Source organism: Xyrauchen texanus, chromosome 9 (assembly GCF_025860055.1).
Source record: "Xyrauchen texanus isolate HMW12.3.18 chromosome 9, RBS_HiC_50CHRs, whole genome shotgun sequence".
Taxonomy (NCBI): domain Eukaryota; kingdom Metazoa; phylum Chordata; class Actinopteri; order Cypriniformes; family Catostomidae; genus Xyrauchen; species Xyrauchen texanus.
In genome coordinates this window covers 24,055,788-24,078,817 of record NC_068284.1, presented here as the reverse complement: position 1 = coordinate 24,078,817, position 23,030 = coordinate 24,055,788, and the positions used below count along the sequence as shown (strand labels likewise).

At 36.7% G+C, this 23,030-nt stretch overlaps 2 protein-coding genes across 3 annotated transcripts in view; one reads left to right on the top strand and one right to left on the bottom strand.

Moving 5' to 3' along the window:
* The first annotated feature begins 6,532 nt into the window (after nucleotides 1-6,532).
* LOC127649503 (growth hormone secretagogue receptor type 1-like) lies at nucleotides 6,533-8,480 on the top strand. The gene is made up of 2 exons (XM_052134635.1): nucleotides 6,533-7,307; nucleotides 8,176-8,480. The coding sequence occupies exons 1-2, from the start codon at nucleotides 6,533-6,535 to the stop codon at nucleotides 8,478-8,480; spliced, it is 1,080 nt and encodes a 359-aa protein (XP_051990595.1).
* Nucleotides 8,481-16,327: 7,847 nt separating this feature from the next.
* LOC127648939 (fibronectin type III domain-containing protein 3B-like) overlaps nucleotides 16,328-23,030 on the bottom strand; it is a 241,630-nt gene continuing 234,927 nt past the window's right edge. For both annotated transcript variants that reach the window (XM_052133779.1, XM_052133780.1), the window contains exon 26: nucleotides 16,328-21,363. In XM_052133779.1, coding sequence (XP_051989739.1) covers nucleotides 21,052-21,363 — 312 coding nt within the window. In that variant the 3' untranslated portion in view covers nucleotides 16,328-21,051. The remainder of the gene's footprint in view (nucleotides 21,364-23,030) is intronic.

Below are 23,030 nucleotides of genomic sequence, written 5' to 3'. Positions count from 1 at the left end.
GAGCACCCTTGCATCTCTAGATACAGACTTTACATTTTTTAGAATCCTTGCCCACACTCCCTACTCCAATACCAAGTTTAAATCTTTCTCCTAAAATCTCTTTATAGAAGTTAAAGCTCCATCCCCAGACTCTGAATTAGCAGGGAGTAATACACTGATGCCTCATTACCTTTTCCAAAAGCAGTAATCACCACTCCCAGAGTATCTGCTGCTTTAAGGGGGTGTATGCTACTCACAACAATAGTACATGGCACAGCTGTAAATATCGAAAGAACTGAGATCTGGGGATCCCAAAATGCTGAACCAAATTTTCAAAGGATCTCAACACTACACTCTAATATAGGTCACGAGTGTAGTAACCTCCCTCAAAATCCACTTGACCAGCATAATTTTAAGTTCAGCCATATGCTCGAGGCAACATTTAAATAAATGTTTGAATTAAACACTCTAGACACTTATGTTCATACCGAGTGGAAATACGAGATAATGGAGTTTAACTTAATTTTGCTGATTAGTTTGATAGAAAGGCTTTGCAATGGTGAAATAGGGGCAAGACCTTCCTGTTCAATACATAACCAGGGAGGGGCTCTGTCAGGTGGAAGTGACTAATGAGCCAAATGTCTGAGACGAAATGCACAATAAAAAAATAGAATCTTGGGTAGGCCTAGCCCACTCATGTCAATCGGCCTATGCAACTTATTGAAATGTAACCTGGGATGTTTACCATTCCAAATGAAGGGCTTTGCTATGCTATAAAATTGCTTGAAATAAGAGAGGGGGACATCTACAGGGAGAGATTGTAGCAGGTAGATGAATTTTAGAAAACAATTAATTTTAATAACATTAACCTTCCCAATCATAGATAAACGTAATGAAGCTCACCTGCCCACATCGCTCGAAAACATTTTTATTAAGGGGTCAAAATTAACTCTAACCAAATCACACAAAAATGGCCAAATACCTAATGCCCTGTTTGGGCCACTGGAAGATGCCCAGCTGAAAAGCTGATTCTGGGCAGTACGCTGTCAGAGACAAGCTTTGGATTTAGATCAATTGACTCCTTAGAACTTAGAAGAGGAATGAATAATTCTGTGGAGGCAAGGCATAGACCTAGTGGGGTCAGAGATGAATAATTAAAATATAATCTGCATAGAGCAAAAGCTTATGTGCCATACCTCCCACCACCACACCTGAAAAATCATCTTCCCTAATTATCGTGGCTGCTAATGGTTCCAGGTCAAGACAGAACAATAATGGGGAAAGAGGGCAACCCTGCTGGGTTCCTCTATCCAGAGTAAAATAATCTGAAATGAATCCATTCATTTGTACCGCCACTACCGGGTGTCTATGAAGTAATTTAATCAATCCAATAAAAGTATTCCCAAACCCATATATTTCCTATGTGACCATATGAAGTGAGATGGCAGCGACCAGAGTCTGATCATTCGCCACTGAGCACATGATATTGATGAAACGCCAAATGTTATCAGAAGAGCCCTGAATAAACCCCACCTGATCTATATGTATAAGAGATGTCATACATTTATTAATCGGTTAGCCAGAATGTTTTACAATATTTTTACATCTAGATGGATCAGGGAATTTGAACGGTAACCCTTACACTTGCTTGGATCTTTGTCCTTTTTAAGAATCAGATTGATTTCAGGCTTGTGTTATGGTTGGCGGAAGCTTTCCATTCTTTAATGATTCCACACAAACTTCGAACAAAAGTGGAGCCAATTATGTAGCATAAGATCTAAAAAATTAAACAGCAAAGCCTTCTGGCTCCGAAGACTTGACTGTAGGCAAGGCCTTAATTACTTCACCAAACTCCTCCAAGTTTATCTCAGAATCAAGAAAATGTTTTTGCTTAGTAGTCAGTTTAGGGAGTTCTAATGGTTCCACAAATTTTCTAATATCTTCATCAGTAGACGAAGACGTGGAACTATAGAGATCAAGATAGAATTCTTTAAAAGCATTATTAATATCAATGGCTGAGGTAAATATTTGACCACTAGCAGATTTCACTAAGGGAATGGTAGAAAATGACCATCTCTGCTTTATATATCTTGCCAAAAGCATCTCTACTTTGTCCCCCTACTCAATAGCCAAAACTCCACCTTCCGTGACAAAATATTTTTATATCTGTATTTTAATCGAGTGTATTCATCAGGCCATCAGACAACATTCGGTGCTTCAGTTCTGCCTCAGCACTTTTAATATTCCCTTCCAACTCCACGAGTTTCTGTGCTTTTGGATTTTTTGGTGAATTAGGCATTCTGTATGAACTGACCCCTAAGAACCACCTTAAGTGCCTCCCAAGCCATGCCCACAGGGGATACTGAGGACCATATATATATATATATATATATATATATATATATATATATATATATATATACATATATATATATGATTCTACAATAAATCTTATGGACTGATGAAAAAAATCTATAGTCCCTACCACATGGGTTCAAAAGTCTCCAAATATCATCTAGCTAACACACTTTTGCTTCACTGTGATCAAGGATTGAGTCCATCAATAGATTAAAGTCTCCTCCCAATATTATATCATGAGTGGTGCCAGCGGATTGCAACATCCCTTCAAGATCTATAAAAAAGCCCTGATCATCAGCCTTAGGTGTGTAAGTATTAGCCAAAATCAACCTTTGCCCCTGAATTTCTGCTAAAACAATATTGACGCTTCCTAAATGATCTTTTATCTGTTTGAGACATTTGAATTGTAGATGCTTACTTATCAGTGTAATGACTCCCCTGCTTTTACTAGAGCCAGCACTTAAGAAAACATGTCCACACCATATCTTCCTAAATTTTTCAGCTTCCTGCAGGGAAAGATGAGTTTCTTGAAGAAACACTATATTATATTTCTTACGTTTAAGAAATGAAATAACCTTCTTTTTATGGGGTGCCCCAGCCATTCACATTCCACATGAGAGAGACAATCCACTCATATTAACATTTGACATATTAGAAAAAATAGATGTTTAGATTCATACACATAACTGTCCCACAGGTGTGTTCCTCCACAAAACAAGCTCCAGCCACTAGCAGAACCAGCACAAAAAAAGCTGTTCAGTTTCCTCAGGCTGTCAAACGAATGTTCAGTGAGCCGGCCCAATCGACTGCTACATGAGTGCATCAAATAACCCAATCACTCCAATGTCCTGCAAGAAATACTCCACAAAACAAACTCCAAACAATAGGAGGCATAAGCACAAAAAACGTGCAGATTCATCCACAACACTGTCCCAAAGGAGTGTTATTCCACAAAACAAACTCCAGCCGCTGGGTGTAGTTTCTAGAAATTTGGATGTTATTCCGCTGGTTAAGGTTCTCCAAATATTTCAGCTTCTCCCATACGTGCTCCAAATCCACCTTGGTTGCTAGTGGATTAGCAGCTAATTGCCTCTCTGATGATGGCTCCGTGGCAGTGATCGATCGATGTATTACAGCATGCTCCTCCAAGTCAGCAACGACCTTCGTCAGTATTGCCGACATGTTCATCAATTGTCACCGAATTTCCTTCACCTCACCGGCCAAATTGGCTCCCTGGCTTGAGGCCTGCTGCTCGGGAGCATCAGCTTGAGCACGTATGTGTCTTTTAATGTCTCCAGAGCCTGAGGATTTTGAATTCTTTGACATATTGTCTTCCTAGAACAGTTAAGAATCAGGGTGTATCGAATCACACTGGTTTATGACACAAAAAGTATTAAAACTAGCAAAGTGTGCAGAGATCGCCGTTCACATGTCCGAACCTCGCATGGCATCACGTGACTCAATTTGGGTCATTTTTGACACATTTTCAATTTGTTTCTTTAATAAAAATGGTATCCTTCTTCTGAGTGGTGCAAGACTTGGTTACTTATTGTAATCTGCCACATGAACACACACACACACACACACACACACACACACACACACACACACACACACAGATTGACTATATTAATGAGTATTAAGTTTATATAAAGTATTATATTAATGACTATATTAATATATATGAATATATTTTCTCATAGACTTCCAGTGATTTCACACAGTATCAGGCTAATGATATTTTCTGTTCCCCAACTCTACCCCTAAACCTGTACTTAACCATCACACAAACATGTACACATAGCACACTAGATTTGAAGATCAACATAATCGGACCCATTTAGGAGCCTTTTATTTTATTTATTTATGTATTAATGAGGACAAACATGTCCACATATACCAAACAAACCACACAGGCCTAAGTCTGAGTTTGATCCGTGTGTGGCAAAGTTTATGCGTTTGAAAGAAACGGCAGGTAAAAAAATAATTTTCTTTGTAGCACAAACAGATTTGACTGGGGTAACATGGTCAGGTTTGACTAGAATATTGGAGCATCATTGCAAAATCTGACACTTCAGGTTTAAAAAAATGCTACAATTTGACAAATTATTGCTTTTTATTATGTCCAAATGTATATCCAATGCATACTTGTGATAAAATCTAGAAATTAAGCTTGTTACAACATTGGCTTATAGAGATCGCCAATGCATGCAGCACTAAAGCCATCTATTGGTCATTGTTGCAATTTCATGTAATTGTTATTTTTATTCCAGCAGATGTCACCAGACACCCCCAATGGATGACAACATAATGATGTTTCGACAGTCTTTCAATTTACTGAAATTAAGGTTTTTATTGAAATGAAGACAACATAATATATGATTATTTTATATGAAAATGAATTGTGTCATTTATTAATTTAGAGGTAAATAAGGTCTAAGGACCAGGCCCGGACTGGCCATCGGTAGCACCGAGACAATTCCCGCTGGCCTGGCAACTAAGTTGGCCTGCTGCCAGCCAGTTTTATTTATTTTTTTAATTATTATTATTTTATATTACTACCTTTACCAGTGATCATTTTTGAATTCGTCATTCAATAAAATTATTATTAATATTAATAACAATAAAAAAATGTAATCATGTATCTGTTAGTCTTGACTGGCAAGGCTACGATTCGACTTTACGTCTCAGACAGACAATGTGAGCAGAAACATAAATGCGAGCAGCACCCGTCTAACGTTACATTCGTGGAGAAATCAAAACAAATGAGTGCACACAGAAAACTCACAGAAGCAATGTACTGAGGTAAAAATTCTAATTGTTATTTTTTTTATTTATAACATATGATTTAGTTTAACATAACACAACTAAGGGAGCTGTTTTGCTGAATATTTTCACGATTGAAAATGTTACATTTAATTTATTGTTCAATAAACAAGTAGTGTAGTTAATATTTATTATTAAGTTACTTACATTTTAGACACAAACCATATTTACTGTTTTTGTTCTATTTCACCGGCTAAAATAGTTCCAAAGGAAAGCTACAGCAGCGCGGTGTTTTGTTACTGAATGATTCAGCATTTTGAACGAATCTTTTGTATGAATGACTCACTAATTAAGATGGTCACTTGCCGCCACCTATTGGCGGTTTAGTTTAATGTTTAAGTATTGCATTTTTTTTATATTCAAACATTTATTTAAAACATCAATCTCATAACATTATTGCAGTTGTAATTGGACAGGACGTTATGTGCAGACCCATTTGATATTAGGACTGCTTTACTTCTAGGTTGGTTGTTTATGTTTTTATGTTATGGTCATACTGTGAAATAAATGTAATTTGGGGGCAAGGTTGTCCATGTTTCTAAATTTTATTTGGGTGCATAGGATGGCCTGGATGGGTGTAGGATTTCCCGGCCTGAAACTGTGTCCCAGTCCGGCCCTGCTAAGGACCATAAAATCCCTAAAAGCTTTCAATTTAGTGAAATAAGTGTTGTTACATATCTTTATTTTTTTCTTTATTATTATTTATTCATAATTACATACATACTGTACATATATACACACACATATATATAAACATATACACAATATATACACCTATATATACACATATTACACTTGCATGTTAGGGTCCGTTTTGACCCGTGAACAACCTAAGTGTGATTCACAAACAAACAATGTACAAGCTTTAAATAACGTGGTTGTATATTCTTCGACCAATCACAAAGCTCTCTAGTTGCATCAATAATGAGATGACATCAGTAGTAGTCGAATCCTTCAGTACGCACAACTGATAGGTCGCTCGCAGTACACACGTTTCTCATCCTCTGCAGCGAGATGAATTAAACTCTCCGCCTTTCACCTTGAACACTTATCTCTCTTCCTTCACCAAAGATGCCTTAGATATAGCTTCAGACATTGACAGACAACCTGGCAGCATTTAAAGTTGGATTGCCATCCTGAAATGCTCCAAGTTTCCAGTCAGTTGGATCCGTTTTTAAATGTGGAGTGGATTTGCAAGGATGTGTAATGCCGTTGTGAGGAAACTAAAACTTGGTTCACTTTAGTCAGAGTATAGGTTGTATATATCTATATATGTCTAAATGTTCGGCACAATGGGGAGTCGGTGGGGAGACTGTCCTCCCCGAGCTCTCTCTCAAAGGAGAATTTAGATGGTACTTGATCTCTCAGCATGTATACTTGTGTGAACGGGTCGAACTGTTCGTTCAACTGCAGTTGTGATAACGCGACTTACTGGGGAATCGAGCCCCCAGTCAACCTGTTTCCCATTCCAGTCCTGATCGGGGTCACCATCACCTGCGTCCTGTTCTTCTTTGCAGGTGTAACAGGGAACCTGATGACTATTTTGGTGGTAACAAAATACAAAGACATGCGAACCACCACCAACCTTTACCTATCCAGCATGGCCTTTTCGGATTTGCTCATCTTTTTCTGCATGCCCATGGACTTGTACAGAATTTGGAGGTACCGACCTTGGAATTTTGGCAACATACTTTGTAAACTCTTTCAGTTCGTCAGCGAGTGCTGCACATACTCGACCATTCTCAACATCACTGCTCTCAGTGTGGAGAGATACTTTGCTATTTGTTTCCCTCTGAGGGCAAAATTAGTCGTAACCAAGGGTCGCGTGCGAGGGGTCATTTTGGTCATCTGGATAGTATCCTTCTTTAGCGCAGGACCTGTATTTGTTCTCGTCGGGGTTGAGCACGAAAACGGGACAAACTCTTGGGATACCAACGAATGCAAAGCGACGGAATATGCCATTAGGTCTGGGCTCTTGGCCATCATGGTTTGGGTTTCCAGTATCTTTTTCTTCTTGCCTGTGTTCTGCCTAACTGTTCTGTATAGCCTCATAGGGCGAAAGCTCTGGAAGAGAAAGAGGGAGGCGATTGGAGAAAACATTTCGAGTCGTGATAAAAGCAACAGACAAACAGTAAAAATGCTAGGTAAGTGTCCGATTTCATCCCATTATCTGGCAACCGCTATGGAGTTGTTTATCATTTGCGCACTTTACGCACAAGCGCACCCATTACGCAAGAGAAGCACTTAGCACAAAACAGCAATACATTCCCAGCACTGTAAAATGTTTTGCCAGGTAACCCAAAACGTGCTTCATCTGGTAAACATCCACATTAACTGGTATTTTTAAGTCAAACATATTATTTAATCACACTGATTTAACCTGACAACATTAACTTAGACCAACTAAGAGTCAGATCAAGTCGATCAGGTAGAAAAAGTTCCTAAAGGTAACAACTATACATTTTCTCTGGTTACAGTGTGGAATAATTGTGTTACTTTCAAGCATCCAGACTAAAAGTATTCTTTATGAATAATAAATGCAATTGTTTTATTAAAAGTACAGAATAGTTAACCAAAAAATGCAAACTCTGCCATCATTTACTCATTCTCAAGTTGTTCCAAATCTGGCTTTCTTTCTTCTGTGAAATACAAAAGGAGAAATTTAGTAGAATGTTAGCCATAGTCACCAATTATTTTCATTGTATTGAGAGAAAAAAAAGATGCAATGAATATGAATGGTGACTTAGAATAACATTTTGCATAACATCTCATTTTGTGTTCAGACCAACACGCAAGTGAGTAAATGATGACAGAATTTACATCTTTGGGTGAACTATCCTTTTAAGAATATTTCAATGACATACTCTCTTTCTCATACATGCACACACACTCAGGTTTAAGCCTAGACTGCTTACCTGTTTCATTGTTGCGGTGCAACAAGATGCTGCAAAATTTGTTTTGGTGCGAAGAAGCAATTTCCCTCTGTAATAATGTTTTTCCTCCCTCTAATAGCTGTGGTGGTGTTTGCCTTTGTGCTCTGCTGGCTTCCCTTTCACGTTGGACGCTACCTGATCTCCAAATCTACAGAGATGGGCTCTCCGGTCATGTCTGTAATCAGCCAATACTGCAATCTCATCTCCTTTGTACTCTTTTACCTTAGTGCAGCAATCAACCCTATTCTATACAACATCATGTCTAAGAAGTACAGAATGGCAGCTTGCAAACTTTTTGGACTGCACCATACCCCACGAAGAACCACATCAATGGTCAAAGGAGAGAGTTCAGTGTGCTGGACAGAGTCTACTGTCAGCTTGTGACTGTGACAGACTATCTTTCCATTAACAGACATTCCAGACTTTTTCTGCTACAGTATGATCACTGGCACATTCACACTTGGGGATTTTCATTGTGTAAGATGACAGTTCCATAATTAGGCTAAAGATCACCAGTGATGTGTAATCAATTTTTAAACACGTCGCCTCAACAGATCAGGGAGTATTTTCAAAAGATTCATTGCCTCTTTTTTTTAATTGCCCTTTGACTAGCCAATCTTAACATTTCATCAGATGTCTTGATGTTTTAAATATAAGCTTGTAAATAGACAGATAGAGATAACTTCAGTTGCCTTAAATCTAAATGAAATCTGGGAGACAAACTTGGCACTGTAGAAACAGCAGCATCCTCCTTCTCCCAACTAAAGGGACTGCAGAGGAAATGCCTTTCATTTGTATTGTGTGCCTGAATAACTACATGCCATGCTCTCTTAGCAAGTGTTGTCACGTCTCTGTTTGTGTGTGCACAAGGCTCTCTACTGCAGACTTAAAGCAATATTGATACACAGAACCCAAAGCTTTTGAAAAAAAAAAAGAAAATAAACAAAACATAAAGAAGTCAAAAATGCAATGGCTCATTAAAAGTACTTGAGCTTGCTTTTTTTGTTATGTCATGTGCTAAAAATGTGTAATCTATTTATAAGATGTTATCCAGTTGTTGAGATAAGAGTTTAATTTAAAATCATTGCAATAACTGTTGTGATAGTATATCTCTAAGTTAACAAGTCCTCTTATATCTAATGCCATAAGTACCATCTGTTGTGGAAACTGCACGTCTCTTATATTCTGAAATGTTGTATATAAACTTGCATACTGTATATGTATATTTTAAAATATGTAAATATACTCACATTTCATTGGATTTCTGTTGCATTTGAGGTTTTCTTTTTGTGAATGTTGGTGTTGATGAAAACAGTGGCAGTATGACACTGTCCTCACTGTAAACCCCAATAAGTTAGCAGAACTAAAAAATGTAATAGTTTAAAAGTTAATAGAACTTTCAGATTTAGTACACATGTTAATTGCTCTTAACTTTAAAGGTGCAGTATGTAAGAAACCTTTGTTATTAAATGACACCTGTGGCCGTTAAGTGAACTGCAGTCAGCTACCTGTTGTTCATGCTCGCGCACAAACTCCATAAGGACGCGAGCGAGCATCAGCCAAAACAATTACATAAATTACAAAGAGACTGAACGTGATCCACCGGCATCATACTGACAGATGAGGTAGCATAATTAAAATTACAGTTATGATTGTTTTATTACAAACTTTGGGACTAAACTAAAGCTATCAGCTAACATAGCATACTGATACACACATACAGCTACATACTACCGAAATATACCAGTTTACTGTTGCACTGCAATGTTATGTTGCACTATTGTATGTTTTACATGTCATATGTTGTACTACGATCAAGAAACCAGCGTATTTGCTTAAATATATCCTGTATACCTGACTTTTAGTATAAAGAGAATATCGTTGAACTTATTTGAAAGTTATGAAGCAAGGTAGCTCGCAATTTGTCAGTGTTAGCAGGCAAGAGGAAGTTATCTAAAATTACACTGATCAATCATTATGGCACTATATTTCACATGCTTTGCAGTTATGTAAGTTTACCTGTCCAATAAGAAGAATGCCAATTCAGGGATGGTTTTGATCCCCAAAACCGAAAGAAGGTCCCTCCAGGAATCAAATGCCCTGCCGATGTTCACTCTAGTTTTCGCTCAACCACAATCACGTTCCTGGTTAGCCAGACGGGATTCAGTAGATACATGTTTTTTTTTGTATTTTGGCTTACTCACATAAACGTCACATCCTTTGGATTTTCCATGCAAAACCATCCCGCTCCCTTTGATTGAAAATCAGTCTACAGGCTTTAATAGGCAACCCAGGAAGTCCGGGAAAGGCTAATTGTTTAAGTTGCATTACAAACCGTTCACACATTGGCAAAAAAAAAAGGTGAATATTACATGAAAATTGTTACATACTGCACCTTTAAATATTGAGTACGCTAACTCGTACATTTTATTTACTCTTAACTTTCTAGTTGAACTCTTTGGCTGAACTAACCATGTAAGCTCACCTTAAATACTTCAGTTAGAGGGAACCTAACTAGCTAGTTCTAGCTAGAAATAGTAGATCTAAGGTTAGCATTCTGAATGCATGCTAGTTGGAAACAATAGGCTTTGATTAGCATAATAATTGCTTAACGAGTAAAGCATAAATTGTAAAACAATCTTCAGTTGTACCTGTCCTCAACGTAAGCTCAAACTCCATAATGGTAACCCCCCAAAACTTTAACATTACAGGAACTCTTCTAAATAAATTAAACATTAAACACTAACAAGTTTACCCCTTTACATTCTTCTTGCACAGACAAAATATGCAACACATAATTTTAACATTTACTCTCCCTGTCGAGTGCCATGCAAAGCATGCTGTGAAATAGAAATCTCTTGCCCAGTTTCAGTTACAGTGCTGTTTAAAAGTATTTGCCCCTCCCTGATTTCTTCTATTTTTCTGTATTTTTCTTACTAAATAGTTTTGAGATATTCAAATGAGATATAACATAAAACAAAGGCAACCTGAGTAAACACAAAATACAGTTTTCAAATATATATATATTTTTATTGAAGCAAAAATGTTATCCAACACCTATATCACTCATGTTAAAAACAAACTTCCCCCTTAAACTTAATAGCTGGTTGTGCCACCTTTAACAGCAACAACTGCAACCAAACGCTTCCGATAACTGGAGATCAGTCTTTTACAATGCTGTGATGTAATTTTGGCCCACTCTTCTTTGCAGGACTGCTTTACTTCAGTCACATTAGAGGATTCTCAGAGCATGAACTGCATGTTTTAGGTCCTGCCTGCATCTCAATCAGGTTCAAGTCAGGACTTTGACCAGGCCACTCCAAAATAGTAATTTTGATTCTTTAGAGCCATTCAGAGCTGTAAGTCTTCTCCTATGCTTTGGATCATTGTCTTGCTGCATAATCCAGTTACGCTTGATCTTCAACTTACAGACTGATGACTGGATGAGCTGCTTTAGGATTTTCTGGTAAAGAACAGAATTTATGTTTCCCTCAATTATTACAAGTTCCACTGAAGCAGCAAAGCATCCCCACAACATCACACTACCACCATGCTTGACTATAGGTATGTTGTTCTTTTTCTGAAATTCTGTGTTTGATTTACATCTGATGTAACCCCCTGTCTTCCAAACAGTTCCACTTTCGACTCATCTGTCCACAGAACATTCTCCCAGAATGTTTGAATATCATAAAGGTGTGTTTTGGCAAAATTCAGATGAGCCTTAATGTTCTTCTGTGTTAGCAGTGGTTTTTGCCTCGCAACTCTTCCATGGATGGCAATTTAGGCCAGTATCTTTCTGATAGTGGAGTAATGAAAAGCAACTTTATTGATGCGAGAGAAGCCTGCAGTTCCTTGGATGTTGTCCTTGGCTTTTTTGTGACTTCCTGGATGAGTCGTCACTGTGCTCTTGGAGGAATTTTGGAAGGTCGGCCACTTCTGGAAGGTTCACTACTGTGGCAAGTTTTCTCCATTTGGAGATAATGGCTCTCACTGTGTTTCGCTGGATTCCTAGACCCTTTGAAATAGCTTTGTAACCCTTCCCAGACTGATGTATTTAAATCACCTTTTTCCTCATAATTTATGGAATGTCTTTCGACCTTGGCTTAGTATGCTACTGGGTGAGACCCTTTAGCCAACTTCATGCTGCTGAAAAAGTTCTATTAAAGTGATTGATTGAACTTTTCTGTCAGTAATCAGGCCTGGGTGTGTCTAGTCCAGCTGAACACAATTATGAATGCAGTTTCATAGATTTGGGGATTTAGTAACTATTTAGCAAATATAGTTTCACACAGGCCCTGTTAGTATTGGATAATGTTTTCCTACAATAAATAACATTATCATTTATATAATTTAAAACTGTATTTTGTGTTTACTCAGATTTTCTTTGTGTTTGAATTTTTAAATAATTTAGTATGAGATATACATAAAAACATAAGAAATCAGAATGGGGCAAATACTTTTTCACAGCAATGTAAATTTAAAGAGAGAAGTTCATTAAACTCAAAACAATAAAACAATCCAGGTTACTTTAAAGGTTACTTTGTGAACTTAAAAGAAAGAAAAAGTTCTAAATAAAGAGAGAGGTTCATTTATTTGAACTAATTGTATGATGGAATTTTACCCTACTCAAACAAATAAGTATTTTTAGCATTAGGGTTACAATAAACATACTGACTTAAATCTTTAGCTAACATGGGGTTTACATAAACGATAAGGGAAAGTGATGGCAGTCTTTGGCATGTTCATTTTAGACACTGTTGTTCTTAAACAGGCTTTCCAGTGGTTAATCAATTTAATGACATCTCATTTTTATTTCCTGTGCCCATGTTTTAAGACTGACTGCTGGTGTTTTATTAATGGCAATGCAAGGTCAGAGTCCCCTGACTGCAGAGAAAGAGAATTATAGAAGAGAATAGTGTCATAAATCAGCCAGATCTCCTTGTGAGGCAGAAGGTGATGCTGCAAAAGGAGATTTAACACCATTATGATGTACCACTAATGTATTATTTTACCATAAAAAAACAATTGAATAAAACAATGATAAAACCACAGCCCTGCTTTCGAGGGGACTCCTCTAAGTGCCAAATGTTGAACCTGCATTTCAGGTCAATTTTAAATACATGGAGACCACACTTGGACAAGCAGCCATTTATTTTAAAGTTGAATTCAAGGACTCTTGCATTAACAGGCAGAGTAATAAATTCCTGATTAAATTACAGATTGAAATACATTTTCTGCCTACATACATGTCATCAATTGGTGAGCAAAGATATTTTGGCTGACATCAATTTAACATCATTTAACTGTGAGAAGTGAGCACAAATGTAAAACAGTGTGCAGAAATACAACATTGTTCTTTCTTTTATAGTTCTTAACCATCTACAGCTAAGCTACAATTGCTTTGGCAAAACAAAAGTAGTGTTCTGTGTTTTTTGACTGTGTTGGAATGTTGTTGGGCCCTAAACAGAAAGTATAATCTGGCAGAATACCCCTATACAGTTAAGAGATACAAAGCAGAGACAGATCATCACAAATACAGGCTCAGTGATCACAGTCTGGCCATAGAAAAAGGCAGACACAGACAAACATGGCTTCCAAAGAAAGAGAGAGTCTATGCTCACTGTGACACTGGTCTCCTTGACAGAGAGAAATTTACAGAGAGAATACTTTGACAAACTCTGAAACCTCATGCCAAAGTTTTCTAGTTTAGCAGAAACAGATCAAACGCAGGTGTTACATGTGGGAGGACAGTTACTCATCACTAACAAATAAAGTAATAATGACAATATACATTATAATATAAACACTTCACAAGACATACACACACACACACACACACACACACACACACGCGCGCACACACACACACACACAATGACAATATACACTCACCTAAAGGATTATTAGGAACACCATACTAATACTGTGTTTGACCCCCTTTCGCCTTCAGAACTGGTGTGGCATTGATTCAACAAGGTGCTGAAAGCATTCTCCAGAACTGTTGGCCCATATTGATAGGATAGCATCTTGCAGTTGATGGAGATTTGTGGGATGTACATCCAGGGCACGAAGCTCCCGTTCCACCACATCCCAAAGATGCTCTATTGGGTTGAGATCTGGTGACTGTGGGGGCCATTTTAGTACAGTGAACTCATTGTCATGTTCAAGAAACCAGTTTGAAATGATTCGAGCTTTGTGACATGGTGCATTATCCTGCTGGAAGTAGCCATCAGAGGATGGGTACATGGTGGCCATAAAGGGATGGACATGGTCAGAAACAATGCTCAGGTAGGCCGTGGCATTTAAACGATGCCCAATTAGCACTAAGTGGCCTAAAGTGGTAACAAGGCATGATGGATCCATGTTCTCATTCTGTTTACGCCAAATTCTGACTCTACCATCTGAATGTCTCAACAGAAATCGAGACTCATCAAGGTTGTGCGTGTTGTGGCTTCACAAATGCTTTGCTGCATACCTCGGTTGTAACGAGTGGTTATTTCAGTCAAAGTTGCTCTTCTATCAGCTTGAATCAGTCGGCCCATTCTCCTCTGACCTCTAGCATCAACAAGGCATTTTCGCCCACAGGACTGCCGCATACTGGATGTTTTTCCCTTTTCACACCATTCTTTGTAAACCCTAGAAATGGTTGTGCGTGAAAATCCCAGTAACTAAGCAGATAGTGAAATACTCAGACCGGCCCGTCTGGCACCAACAACCATGCCACGCTCAAAATTGCTTAAATCACCTTTCTTTCCCATTCTGACATTCAGTTTGGAGTTCAGGAGATTGTCTTGACCAGGACCACACCCCTAAATGCATTGAAGTAACTGCCATGTGATTGGTTGATTAGATAATTGCATTAATGAGAAATTGAACAGGTGTTCCTAATAATACTTTAGGTGGGTGTACATTATAATATAAAAACTTCACAAGACATACACACACACACACACACACGCGCGCGCTCACACACACGTGCATGTTCATTAATGTACTGTTAAATGTTTATTTTATAGTGTAATTTGTTTATTTTAATTTATTCATTACTTTGTACTTTATTTTAAATTGTATGTTACTTTATTATTATTCTATTTTCTGACATTATTTGTGGTGTGAATCATGCCAAGAATGTACTTAAATTGAAAGCAAGAGAGAGAGAGAGATAGAGAGATAGAGAGATTTAATTCATAAAGCAGTGCTACATTTTAAAGTTTTACTTTTACTGAACCAGATTTTCAGCTGATTATATCAGCTGATTTTTTTCCTAGAATTCGATACCATCTTACTTTGAAAAGCAAAGCACTTGTCTTTCTCTGATTTCACTGGAGAAATATAGCACTGCTTTATTATGGTATCCAAGCATGCTAGTGCTCAGCTGGTTGGCAAGCTGGTCTCCAACCCTGATCAGTAAAAGCCCAGCAAAGACCAGCTGCTTTGTTTCAGCATGCAGGGTTATGAATCTTGACAGGTTTATTTACCCCCTCTTAAGCAAGTTTATATGTGGCACTTTATGGCTGTGGATTGCATTTGCACTTCAATTAACACATTTTTCAGTCTAAAAAACAAACAATAAAACAGCACAATTGTAGGATAACCTTTTAATAACTCCTACTTAGTGGGGGTTTAAGAATGTGGACACAAACAGAAGTTAGCATCGTAAAATACTGGATCCATGAAGAAAATTTGCAGCTCAGTATGTTAAGATGAGATTTTTAGAACATGCAAATTCTGCACTTCTGCATTCAGCACATGCAACAGACACAAGAATGAGTGAGTGACTAGAATCATTTAGTCATAAGCTCCATTTGATATATATATTTCAGAAAAATCTAAACATCTCTGATAGAAAAATCTGTCCGAAAAAATTAAAACATTTATTGGGTATAAATATATTACATGTACGCTACAGATACATTTAAGTCTTACATACATAGGGTAGTATTTGCAAAAATCTATACATTAACATTGATATGGCAGTTTCTTTTATGTATATGCATATGAAATTGTCTAACATTTACAATACAAGAAAAAAAAAGTTGCAGATCATGTCAAGCCTGGAATGTTTTACTGTATGTGTGTATATATATATATATATATATATATATATATATATATATATATATATATATATTTACCTTTCAATATATATATATATATATATATATATATATATATATATATATATATATATATATATATATATATATATATATATATATATTTACCTTTTCAATATGTATATATCTATATATACATATATATAATTCTTTCTTTTTAAACTGAGGACTTTTTGGAAAATAGTTGGAATATACTTACGATTTCTATAAATTTTTCTTGGGAGGACTCTGAGAGTTGATCAATCTTCAAACCATCATTTTCAAATGCATTTTCATATTTAAAATAGAGCACAAATAAAACAGAGATAAAACAGAATAAAATACAAAGCTGTACTTTAAACATGTGTTTTTCTTTCTTTTTTTAAAATTGTACAAAGACCAGCGAGCGAGAGCGAGAGCGAGAGCGAGAGAGAGAGAGAGAAAAAAAAAAGAACAAAAAAAAAACACAAGTCATATTTCCAGCACTCACTTGTCAGGAGTCGGGAGCTTTTCCAGCACTCAATGGTGTTCCTGTACTGTTGGTGATTTTGTTTTAGCATAATAAGTATTATTGGGATATGCCACAAAAAAGAAAAAAATGAAAATAACCAACAATACAGCAACACTAGTGGACTTTCAGACTTTTCACTTAATATGATCAAACTTTTGTGGGACAGTTTTTTTTAATATATATGACAATTCTTACTGCATGGTACTCTTAATTTGAAAACAATAGCAACATTGACTAGAAAATACAGTTTCATCAAGATAAATCTAATAAAGATTACAATTTTGCTAAAAAAGTGCTTCATTTCTGTTAGCTGTCAGACTATATCTTTATATATAATTCCATAGCAAAAATACTGGAATAAGTTCACTATTGCGCCATGTCATGTCTGAGAAAAAAAAAAAAAAAGAAAGGAAAATGAGACATGTAATTTGCCTCAAAACAGTTTGATTGCTTTTCTTTTCATTGTGAAATATCATGTAAAATTTCACCTCAGAAAGATTACTCAAATAATGGCACAACTTTCACTATAAAAAGAAAGTGTAATCACAGATTTAGTTTGACCCAAATGTATGTTTTTCCTTATCAAGAAATTTTTTTTAGTGTCAAAGGATTTATCATGTAACCCTTTAAATAAACAAACAAAAAGCAAATTAAATTGGACAAGCCTCTGCTTTGGCAAACAGTAAGATTACATAAGCTTCATTACACTCTTTAGCAATGCCAATTGTAGCTATGTACTGTATGTCCCATTACACACTCACAAATAATAAAAAAAGGTTACATTTGCTACAGTTCTCAATGAAAAGACAACTAGCTGGAGCGGCACTTTCTGACAGGAAATGTACAGGCATTTGGTTATATATAAATGATTCAGCATGGTAAATGCTACCTGTTCCAAATTAATAACAGAAAACAATCAGAATTATGAATGAAAGGAATGCTGGCCTTAATAGTTCATCTACAACACATAAAAAAAAAAAAAAAAAAAAAGAAACATGCTACAAGAGAGAAAAAAATTAGTACATAACTACATCTCTTAATTTCATGAAAAATAAATAAAAGAAGATTGCACTTTAATTGCCATTTAAAGTACTGTATACAACAGATAGTATATAAATAACCCTAAAAAGAATGATACCGTACTTTCCCATTAACTTTGGCAAAGATATACTGAGAGCTAGTACACGATTCTGCTAACGGACAACTGTAGCAAGGCACAGCTTAGGCGAGAAAACGGATGAAATACGCAGAAAAACTGCAGAGGCAGACAAAGGAATGATGCTACCATAGTGATGACAGCAATATCATTATCATTCTGTAAAGTATGGTGTTCGCAGCACCCTCTCAGAAACGCGATATTTACTTTTTCACCTCTGAAAAGTCCATGTCCCTGAGGTACAATACAGGTTGTCAGTCAGGGGAAGAGGGACGTGGCTTGTAGAATGTTGTTGGCCACACCCTGCCTCAAACCCCCCTTTTTTTTTCTCCTTTGACAACATTTCCAAACTGCTCTGCAAGTGTAATGTTCGAGAAACTCTTTGGATCAATGGGATCTGCTGGTTTGTACCTTTAGTTGGCTAAAGATGCACTGCAAGCACATCAGGCTGTTTTGGCATGAACATCAGTCATCGTTAAAAGGCGCAGCGGGCGGAGGAGTTCACTGCTGCATTGACAATGATGTTGATAAAGCACCTTAGAAATTTCCAACTGGCTTTTCATGGATTAAAAAAAGCTGAAACATTCAATACATGTAGGGCCATACTGCCCTGCAAAGGCAAAATGCAGTAACTACACTTTTCTTTTTTTTTTTCCATCCCAAAACCGAGCTATAGTATAACCAAAATTAGGTCTCTTACATCTCCTCTTTGCAAAACGCATGCTTGAAATTTAAAAATTGGCTAACATCTTGTAGCTCCAGTATCACTTTGTAAGATATGCACATATACTGTATAAAAAAATACTTCCATTAAAACGGATATTAATGCCAAAAAATATGAGGAGAATCGGATATAAGTGTTTAGATGTTCGGATATGTATCAGATTTAGAACCACATATAAAAGTCTTCCAAATATGTGTTTTGTTTTGCTGTTTACACACATGCGACGAGATCTGATTTTGCAAATGTCCCGAGACTTTTATCTCTGCAGAACAAAAATGAGCTTTTCCCAATCAGTGGCCATTTTCAAACCATAGAGATTCCTAACCTTCATTGGATAGTTTAGAAAAGCCCATCCCGGTTTGAAAATGCCCACAGATTGGAAAACACCCATTTTTGTTCTGTAGAGACCTATACTTGCATATCCCAGATATCCGCAAACAAAACATCAGAATAGGTTGATAGTGTAAATGTGGCCTTAGCCGCCAACACAGAACACATTTTTAGATCCATATGTGCTGTTTTTTCATTCATTTCAAAGTAAAAATCCATTGGATGGACATTTTTTACCATTGTGGCGTGGCTCTTTTAAAAAAGTTTTTTTAGGGTCTCACGCAGTAGTGCTGTGTTTAGATGTTGAATTAAGTCAAAAAGAACTTTTAACAATGGGCCTCTGCGTCACATCTAGCTCCTTTAGCGCAAGAATGTGTTCAGTCAGAATGGCCTCTTAGACGGTGATCTGTCCTGTGACAAACAGATTTGGCTCAACTATGCTCAGATTCAGACAAAATAATGTGAGAAAATTATCTATAAACTGTACAATCAACACTAAAAGCAAGTAACTTTGAAGCAATTGTTCTCAATTTCTGTGCTAATGCAGTTGCTGCATTTGTCTTTGTAGGGCAATACATATAAAAAATAGAGGGTGAAGTTGTGAGGCGAAATGTTACGAACACAATTCACAGAGTGAAGATCAGAAAAGCAGGCAATGTCGGTTTCAGAGCTACTGTACACATTGGCTATTGTGACTCCTGCCATCAGCCAGTCCCTGGATCTAGACACCATACAGAGCCCAAGAATCAGTCTACTAAGAAGGTGACATTAGCCTAGCCACGTCATTGAGGGGGCAGGAAGGCAAGGAATTAGCCCTGTGTGACATGCTCAAGCATGCAGCTTACACAATAGGACAGACACCCCAAGACTAAATGGTCAGTCAGGGTCGAGATTATACAGCATCCAAAAAGTGACCCATTCTCTTTACTGGAAGGGTGTGTAGTGGCAAAGGACACATCAAACTCCCTTATACTCAATCGCCACCATCACTGACTACAGATTTACAAAGCACCATTTATTGTGAGCTAACACACTCCAAAAGAGATATCTACTTCAAACTCATTGCTATTTTATATTACAATACCTCCATAGAATCTTATAGATTTATATTTATATCTATATATTAGGTAACTGATTCCGTTCTTAGGAAAAACATACAAACAATAGCAGCATCACTTAAACCACACTTGGATTGCAATTTGCTTTGGCAGCTTAATGCTTAAGGGGGCTTTACACCAGCCTTAGTACGATAGACAGTTTTAAGTGTATCTATTGTGTTTATGTGTACTGTGAAGTACAATAAATGTGAATATCACATTATTATATAAAAAGTGGACTGAATGAAATCTGATTGAGGGATGTTACTATTTATACAACAATTAGTTCCAGTCCTCGAATCTGATTGGACAAGCGACGCTCCAAGGGTGCTGATATTTAGTATAACAGGGACACTTCACTGTTTGTTAATATAGACAAACCATATTAACAGGCCATGTTGTGTCTCAAATGCAAGTTACTCTATATTATTACTTTGTTTATAGAACAGTTGTATAACAGCAATAGCGCACTAGCAATCATGCTGTTGTACTAAATATCAGGATATCACCACATGTATCATGATAAAGCTATGATTCCAACAACTTGTACATGGCTGTGAAATAAATGCCATGAACACACTTGGATACAAAGAAAGGCCATGAATGTGGAGAAAATACAAACACATTTTCCTTCAAACATTTACGTACACTTAAAGGGATTCAATATCAATATACAATGTAAGCATGCAAAACAGGCTATCGCGCAAATCTTTGTAAGGCTCGATAATGTGATTTTGCTTCCCCAATGTGCACCAAAGAGTTCAGGCTTCCACCAAGAAAACTCCACACACTGTAAAAGAGTGTGTGAAACTGCGATTGCACAGGCAGCATGGAGAAGGCATTGTAAAGGCAGAGAAATTGAGAGAGAGTATAAAATATAGACCAAAAGTCAAGAAAGAGAGCCTGTATACATACTCAGACTACAGTACGTTGCATCAGATATACCGTATAGCTTAGTGTTTGTGTGTGCAACTCAAACGTAAACGTTTTCTTTCTTGGCTGGCTGGCTGATGTTTCTCATTTTATTTATTTATTAATATCTCACTTCATGAAGAAGATTTCCACTACAAAAGCGATGAGGAAGGAAAGGGCTGCAAAAGCCCCGACTAAGACTGCCGCAAAGCGTTCATCAGTGGCAAACATGCCGGTGGGTTTGCTCATCTCCGTGGAGCTGAGATCTCCGGGTACGGCGAGCTCTGTACGCCGCAGTGTGAAGTGCGAAGATGGGCTGAGGGGTCCACACAGCTCCTGAGTGCTGCCATGGCAACGGCGGCACACGTAAACGCGGAACCGATAGTCTGTGTTATTCTGCAGACCCGAGATCTGGAAGGTGGTGTCCTCTCCCTTATACAACTGAAATGAGAGAAAGGAACACTATCAAGAACAGGTTATGTGCTTTTAAGCTGTACAGTTGCAGGAAAAAGAATGTGTTCAGAGTTCTCTTTTGTTTGAGCAATACATAAGTCTTCTAGAGACAAGCAAACTCAAAATGTGTTTGTAAAGGGCAGCTCTGACTAAACCCTCCAGTCTTGTCTCATTAATTGGACAAGTTACCTGACCCTTGACTCTAGTTACTTTTGTAGAATTGTAAAGTGTAAAGTGAATGTTTACTCGGTGTGTTCAAGACAGACATGAAAACGTATCATTGTTTGCGTGTTATTTCTTTATGCAGACTGTGAAGTTCAGAACAAATTTATTACAAAATACAGTAAATTCAAGGGTTCACATATTTTTCCTGAAATGGTATATGTACTATGGTGTATAAGAGGATAGTTAAAAACAATAATGAGAGACATTAAAAACAATATTGAGGTAAAAGCATGGGAAGCATTTACAAACAATAATATAAGGACTAGCAATACAAAGGCATTATAAACTTGAGGATCTCCTGCCTATGGAGGAAATCTCTTGGTAGGATCATATTTACTGTCTTGCCAGGTCAGTTTCATAGATACTGGTCAGTAGGGTGTATTCCTCATGGGAGCGAGAGCTCTCATATCCTATAGTGTTGGGAATGTCAGTACGTGCCACAAAAACCTTTATAAAGGTATGAAAGAGGGACTAGATTAGAAAACTGAAAGGCAAGATTATTTTCACCATGTAAACTAACTTCTAATTAGACCATATGCATGATATTCCATAATAAGTGTGCCAGTAACACTTTACAATGAGGTTCCATTTGTTAACATCAGTTGACAATGAACAACAACAATGAACAATACTTTTACAGCATTTATTAATCTTGGTTAATGTTAGTTCCAACAAGTGCTGGGTGTAATCCAATTACAAAGTAATTAGTCACTGTAATATAATATATTTTTTAGTTAAAAGAATTGTGTCATGCGTTACATTTTAAATACTTGAAATCAGATTACAGTTCCTGACCTTTAATTAATTGAATTACTTTGATGTACATTATAGGGTTATGCTAATTTCTATAATTTATGTAGAATACATGAATTATGGCCTTGTAACAAGTCAAATGTCAAAGGAGAAATGAGCGGTGCTGAGTGTATGAACATTATTAATAGACATTATTTTAAATGGGTTAAGCGGAAAAGTGTTTAAGAAAGTATCTTAGAAGTAATTAGTAAATTAATTACATTTCATTTAAATAATTAGTAATCTGATTACAATTTTAGAGAAATTAGTAATGGATTCATATTTTTATTAACATACCCAAAACTGGCAACAACATATACTAATACATTTATCAAATCAAAAGTTGTATTTGTTAACATGAGTTAATACACTATGAACTAACCAATGAACAATTGTATTTTTATAAACTAAGATTAATAAATGCTGTAAAAAATATATTGTTAATTGTTTGTTCATGATACCTAGCGCATTAACTAATGTTAATGAGCTGAACCTTGTTGTAAAGTGTTTAGTTTAGAAATCTAACTAGTAACACTTTACAGTAAGGTTGTATTTGGTAACATTTGTAAATACATCTCAGTAGGTATCATGAACAATAAAAAATATTTGATTATAGCATTATTAATGTTTGGTTGATG